The sequence below is a fragment of the Mchenga conophoros genome, linkage group LG3 (genome assembly GCF_057382185.1).
Source record: "Mchenga conophoros isolate Kocher_MC1m ecotype Shallow Benthic linkage group LG3, M_conophoros_male_GT1.1, whole genome shotgun sequence".
Lineage (NCBI taxonomy): Eukaryota > Metazoa > Chordata > Actinopteri > Cichliformes > Cichlidae > Mchenga > Mchenga conophoros.
This window is the reverse complement of record NC_140528.1, coordinates 9,634,174-9,641,276: the sequence shown is the minus strand read 5'-3', so window position 1 is coordinate 9,641,276 and position 7,103 is coordinate 9,634,174. Positions and strand designations below refer to the sequence as shown.

General features: G+C 41.1%; 1 protein-coding gene across 1 annotated transcript; it reads right to left on the bottom strand.

The window, feature by feature from the left end:
• Positions 1 to 826: 826 nt before the first annotated feature.
• LOC146577197 (uncharacterized) lies at positions 827 to 6,032 on the bottom strand. Its single transcript, XM_085252266.1, has 10 exons — positions 6,017 to 6,032; positions 3,980 to 4,079; positions 3,534 to 3,680; positions 3,120 to 3,301; positions 2,740 to 2,876; positions 2,525 to 2,618; positions 1,928 to 2,260; positions 1,566 to 1,740; positions 1,352 to 1,476; positions 827 to 1,153 (listed from the first exon to the last, which is right to left on the bottom strand). The coding sequence occupies exons 2-10, from the start codon at positions 4,062 to 4,064 to the stop codon at positions 827 to 829; spliced, it is 1,605 nt and encodes a 534-aa protein (XP_085108392.1). The 5' UTR covers positions 4,065 to 4,079; positions 6,017 to 6,032.
• Positions 6,033 to 7,103: the final 1,071 nt, after the last annotated feature.

Here is a 7,103-nt window from a genome sequence, read left to right as displayed (position 1 = left end):
ATAGTAACTCCCATCACAAAAGTCTTCATATCTGTCTTCTTTTGATACACATGGTTTAGCAAGCAGCTCGCAAATATAAGAATTGCGACATATAAATTTGATTGTTTCCAAAATTGGAATGTACACAAAAGTGTCTTTTACTGGTACCTGGTCATAAGTGCCTGATTTTTTATTTAACCTTGTATCATAGCGTATTCCTAAAGTCTTTTCCACTGGATCCACAATTCCCCATTTTTCACGGAAATATGACTTTCTTTTAGCTTCAGTGTCGAACTTCTCAACTGGATTGTCAAAAGTCTCAAGACATTTTTCCACTGGAGATCTAACAGGATTTTCTGTTGGCACAACGTTCAGTACTTTATGTTTAAACTCACAGTGCAGTCCATCTGCAAAATCTTCCAAATCACAAACAAGTGATGACACAAAACTATTTGCCAAACCACTACCATTGAGTTTACCAATAATTTTAGTGCAAATTGCTTCAGAATTTTTTTTAATTCTTTGACCTGACCCATTGTTTTCAGAACACCCAACCTCTAGGCTCTGAGTAACACTTGTTCCTGCAACTGCTATGTCTGTATCTTGTAATCTGTCAAAATCAGCTTGAAATGACTCTGAGGGTTCTGCATCACCACTTTGACAACAATCTTCATCATGAACACTATTTAAATGTTTTTTTAAACCAGAATATGTAGTGAACTGACGGCTGCAACCATCTTGTGAACAAGCCAACTTAAATTTGGTGCTTGGATAAAAACTGTGACCTAGTCGCAAATGACTTATCAAAGCCTGACTGGTGCTATGCAGAGTTTGACAGATAAAACATTTAAACATGGTTCTCATTCAACATTTTGGCACGCAACTCACGAACACGTGGTGACTCATCTGTTGAGGTGGCATCAATGTTGAATATGGTGGTCTGCACAAAACTGTAGAGATGAACCAGTGACTCGTCGTAAGATAAGTTGAACACGTAGTGGGATTTGAAAAGTTCATCAAAAGCACTGAGTGAGCTGGTGGCTTGGCAGGGGATGAGCTGTTTGTCCACTGCGATGTAGAAGGTGTCAATGCTGTTCTGGGTTCGACCAACAGCGAGGATGTATGGTTGTTTACCATCTCTTGCTTGCAAGTGTTCATCAATGCTGCAGCATGACTAAAAACAAATGAGATATTGACATATAGGCCTAGCTTATACTTGCTGAGTATGAACCATTCATTCAGTTTGACATTATGTGCCTTGCTAACTTATTACAAAATACTAAGACACATACTTCATGGAGAGGAAAACTAAAAAGTGCAAAAACTGAAAAAGTGTTTTGTAGGATTTTAAAAAGTGAGACAACATATTTACCTTGTGAAAGTGCACCATTTTGTGTGCTGCATCAGTTGGACTTATTTTGGTTCTCCTCTTTCGTCCAGCTGTGGGTGGCAAAAGTTGAAGGAGTAGCAGCAGAGAGGCCATGTCACTGTCCCAGTCTGTGTATGGTTGAATTTATAAAACAATTTCAAAATGACAGGTAAAAATAAATATTATTAAAATCAAACAAGCATGGTGCGACGCCTACCATTTACATCACTCTCTGTTGGTTTCTCAGCAGCTTTTATCAAACGACACAGGTCAGTTGACTGAGTCAGCTGTTTGGCTTCTTTAATAACCTTTGGCTTGAATGACATGTCCCACTTCTCAAGCAACTTGGTGGCTGTTTCAGCACCAAACAGCAGCAGGAAGTCTTGATTGACCTGTTCATCATACACACAGGACATAAAGACAGTGCTCAACATTGTTTACATTGCAATGTGATTTTGACCAATATGGGATATAGCCTGACTGGGATGACCAATGATCACATCTTTTACTGTTGCCATCCACATCAGCAAAACAAAAAAAAAGGATTAACAGTTGAAAATATCAAGTGATTTGACTTACTAGTCCTTTGACATCCAAAATGCGTGGAAATGTTTTGAAGACATCTGCAGTTCTTTGTGGATCATGCACCAGATCCTGGCGATGTTGGAACGTCATTTTCATCTTCTGAAATACACTTGCTTCATCAGGAGAGTGAACAAGAAATGAGATGGCCTCCTTGCAGGCATCTCCATCAAGTTGCTGAGGCAATGTGGTTGCTAATCTTCTGCGCTTAGGCCCTTGTTCTTGATGCACTGGGACTTCCTTCACTGGCCGTTTGGTTGTAGACCTGGACATGGTTTTGAGGCGCCACGCTATATATCCAGTGCCTTTCACTCCGTCGTAGAAATGCTCCTGTCACATTTAAACATAGATGAAAAATAAACATCAAATGCGATCTTACAGACTTTGCAGATTCAGCAAAAAGAAACCCAAGGACTATTATCATGTAACAGGTGCAATACATGTTAAACAACATCCACAATTTCAATACAGTTTTATGACAATAGTTATTACGAAAGAGGAATTAAGATTTTTCTTTTAAATCATTTAGCTGATGTAATTATTCCATGATGAAAACTAAATAATGTGCTGTTTTACAATCACTGCATGACTTACATAGCCGTTTGGAGAAAATGGATCCTTCAATGAGGGAAAGAGTGTAATTATTCCAAGGGCATATTTCTCCTTTTGCTTACGGGAGGGAATTCTGCTATAGAGGAAATACAATTGACAATGTTAAATCAGAAGTATGTGTCTTTACTGCAGTATACATTACAAGAATATTCCATATGGCCCATCTTTACTTTTTTATTAGGTACTATTACTCTTACCCATGTCTCTCAGTCATATCACTTGCCAATATGTTAACAAGCTGCCGCCGGGTGCGGTGGCTCAGTGAATTTTCGGCATTGTATTCTTCAAGAATTTCCTCTCCACCAGGTTTCCTAGTCAAGGCATTTTTAACCATCTGCTCATATAAAAGGGAAAATAATAACAATAAAAACTTGTTTGTCAGTAAAGGTGAAAGTTTAGAGGAATGTCAACAAACCTGTGAAAGACATATCTAGCAAGAAGCACTAACTTCTACTAACATTTTTTCATACAGGGCAAGTTGGGAACCACCATGTTTTGAATTTCAATTTGTATAACAATCTACAGTATAAATGGTGTCAACTCAAAAATACAAAAGACATTTTCTGTTCTCAATTACCTCTTTTGCAGCCTCTGACACAGAAACATTTGGTGCAGAACTGTCTTTGCTGGATCTACTGCGGCCTGCAGGAATGCCCTTTTCCCTGAGGTCACTGTCACTTGATGAAAGTGATATAGTGTCCGTGAGGGAAGATAATGTATCCGAGGAGGATGGTGTGGAATGAGCTAAAGGACAAAAATCTTTGGGAGAGATGATTTGGTTAACTTTCTTTAGGCTACTCCACAATGCCATTAATAACACAATTTCAATGTTCATGTTCAGACAACATTCTATACAAATATGACCCAGCCCTGTCCACTGTCATGTATATTGCATGAAGACAGGTCAATGTCATCTGCATCAAGAGCAAAAGAACTTGGCTCTACATTGAGTGGGCTATACTCTGAAAATTTAAGTTATGATAACATTTACCTTCATCTGAAATCTTTTCACGTATTGTCAGGCATAGGTCTGGTTGGGCCTCCAGTAACTCCAGAAAAATGTCTTCTTCGACAGCTGTGTCAGTTTCATCGAAAATATCAAGGTCAGCAGCATCCGGAAGTCCAAACTTGGTTTTGGCTTTACAAAAAGATAAGCATAATGTCACCTAAAACGCCTGAAAAACTTTTTTAAAAACTAATTTTGACTTTTTTATTTAGCTAATATTTATTAACAGCTGTTTTACCTGTCTTTAAAATGGTTAAATTAGACAAGTCTGCAGCAACAATATAGGCCTAGGCCTACTGCTCTGTACTGTTTTTAATGTCACACATTAAAATAAAATGTGTTAACATTTAATTCGTTTTTTAAATAGATGAGATGCAAACATGATGAACTGAGACATGTGCAACAAATTTTGTTCTGCCAGGTTATCTTACCTTCACTGATGAATTCTAGATAAGTGAATCCTGCGTGCAATTTAATGTACTTCTTTACATTGAGGTATTTCACTTTCAGCAACATGTCTTACAACAGCACCTGGTGGAGAGAAGGGGGCACAGAATATTTTTTACCATATATTTAAACCATAGCTTAAGTGGCAACAAATCCGGACAACTTTAAGAAAATATTAGGCTATACATTGTGTGATGATCTGTGAAGGGGTGACAGACCACTTCAACCTCAGGAACATAATTTGGCTTCCCCCTGCGCACTAAAATAGCTGAACTTGGGTACACAGAAATAGCATCCAATGAATTATCCACCCATCCACATGTTTATAAGACGACAACGGCGATCTTCTCGTCTGCACGCAGGCTAGATACTTAGTTCTGCTATGTTGCGAGTAAATCGCTGTAGCCTACTTGGGGAAAAGCATCTCTGTTTAAACCATGTCAGGATGATAATCCACATAAAATTTCCTGTTGAACGCACACCTGCCTTCATCACGCTTTCACTTATGACAACAAATATCCCTTATACTGTAAATTAATGAGTGCAAGTCTTACATTTATATCGGGAGTTTCTGACACATGCACAGCCGTCTGGCTAGTTGCTACTTTGTGGTGGTTGTTTTGTGACACGACATGCTAGGATTATCAGTGGAGGCGACGTCAACGACCCTCAGTCGTTATACCACTTTGTCTTAAACACTGGATGGTAGCCTATTTCACTAAAACTGTAGAAAAGGGGAAAATGTTCCCTTAGATTAGGCCTACTACAACATAGGGCTGCTCGATTATGGCAAAAATGATAATCACGATTATTTTCACTGAAATTGAGATCTCGATTATTTGACGATATTTATTTAACAATAACAATGTGTTGAATAATGACTTTAAAGATTGTCAAAAAATAATATAAAATAGTGTGCAAATACTGATAACAGTGCAAATGTTTGCAATATAAAAAATAAATGAAAAATGTAAACATCTATGTTTAGTGAACGTTGCAGTGTTGCTCTGTGGTGCAGCTACAACACTGTAGCAAAGTTTACACACTATGTCTACTTGATCCACGTCTGACTCCGCGAACCCATAATGTTTCCACACCACTGAAGTTTTTTTTACCTCTCTTTTCAACCAACGGCAGTCACTCTCCTCTCCAAATAACTTCTGCTTAGCTTTCCGAGCTTCCCTCGGGTCCTCTTAATTGTTGTGACACGTGTTCGAAATGCAGAGAGGTGCGCTCGATTTGCCACACGGAGCAGCGCGAGAGTAAAGCACGAGGGAGGGGCTAATAATCGGCTCAGTCATTTTTAATGATCGTTGAAAGCCCAGATCGTAATCGTGATTAAAATTCGATTAATTGAGCAGCCCTACTACAACATGTATGATATATCCTAACCGTTAGCAAGCAACCCATGCACAAACGCAGCGCGCCTTGCTTGGTCACTAACATCTAACAGTATTCCATAACCCCCTGCCACTTCAAAGATTTGTAGGCTAGGCTACTGCTAAACTCGCTGGTAGCACGTGTAATTAGCCTATCTTGACGCTTTCCAAAACTTGACTTGAACGTCTCCATGTGATTGTTTAGTTCACTTTTAAATAGGATATTTCTGAGGCGAATGTTCGCTTCCCTTAAAAGCAGTGGGCTAAACGCATTTGTCTTAGCTGCCAGCTAGGCTACCACAAATTCAAATTTTAACATTACATTTAACATATCCAGAGGATAGCTAACTCCTCCCTCGTTTCATTTAATAAGCATTGAACACTGGAAAGCATTTCTCTTATGACATTAGAACTAACTAGAATTGAGAATTATATTAAGCACGCATTTATTTTCGCTGCAATATTAACTTGTTATAGAGGATAGTTTAGCTACCTAAGCTAACGAATCCCATCTCTTACCGCAGATGAATACACTCCACATTAGGAAAATATTGCATGCTTCTGATAAATAATGTTATAGGCTAGTTAGTTACAATATTTAATAATGATAAAATAACATAGGTCTTGTTGTATAGTTCTTACCTGAACAACCTCCTCGATCTTGACAGCAAACCTCTGGCGGACTCCTCATGCCCATGAGCGCGAAAAACCCGGATGTGGAAATCAACTCCAAATGAGTGTTATAGTATTGACTCTTTGAAATAACTCCGGCTACAGAGCTTTTTCAGCACCGTTAGTGTTACTGTAACTCTCAAACCAACACTTTTCAACTCGAAATTTTTAACACCAGTAATTTTAACTCACATCAACACTTCGGATTTTGCTGTGTACCTAGACCCGGTTTGTAGAGTACGCTTGGGGAGTGTGATTGTGTGTACAGCGTCTCTTTATGTCTGTCTCCACGTTGGTTGAGTGTGGAGTGAGTGCGTATGAGAGCATGAGGGGGGGAATGGATGTTTGTGTCTGTGTGTGCCTGTATGTCTGTGTCTATATGTCAGGTTGGGTGTCAGGCGCCACCTCTCTGGGGACACCTCAGGCCCTCCAAGGTTTGGAGGCCTATCTCCACCCACCACCACTTCCCCTGCCGGTGGCGGACTCCCTCAGGTGTCGGTGTGTTGGTGGTTCTTTGTGTCTGGGGGTGGGCGTCCGGGTACACACCGGCTCACTCCTTGGCGGCCGCTTGTCGGGGCCTGGGGCCTGGGGCTCGCTCGGGCCCCTTTGGAGGTGGGGTGCCCCCGGCCTCTCGGCCTGGGGCTCGGTCACTCAGGTACAGCTGGGGGCCGGCGGAGCTCACGGGCGCGTCACTGCAACTCCCCCTGACTTCTGCTCCGCGGCTGCTGGGCGAGCCCTCATCTGGGACTCTCCTCAGCTCTTACTGGAACAGTGGCGCGGCTGCCCCTCTGTTGGTCTTCCATGGTCTCTTGTGTTCTGGGGGCCTCTGGATGTCTGGAGTTTTGATCTCCTCCATACCCGCTTCACACCCTGGAGGACGGGGCTGTGGCCCCCCCACACTCCCTAGCAGATCATTACATGGAGAAACCTTTGGAATGCAAGCATGCTGATCCACACAGGTATGCACACATGGGTATTCACAGACACGGACTAAAGCTTTCTTGGCTGCTGCCTCAAAGCACACTGTGCGCTGTCTATCTTGCGTGCTGCACAATAT

Excerpts from the sequence above, each read along its gene's own strand:
- LOC146577197 (XM_085252266.1), bottom strand. The coding sequence starts at position 4,064 with ATGTTGCTGAAAGTGAAATACCTCAATGTAAAGAAGTACATTAAATTG. Across the intron at positions 1,741-1,927 it reads TTTTGGATGTCAAAGGACTA|GTCAATCAAGACTTCCTGCT; the intron begins GTAAGTCAAATC and ends TATGATGAACAG. Across the intron at positions 1,477-1,565 it reads AACAGAGAGTGATGTAAATG|ACTGGGACAGTGACATGGCC; the intron begins GTAGGCGTCGCA and ends AACCATACACAG.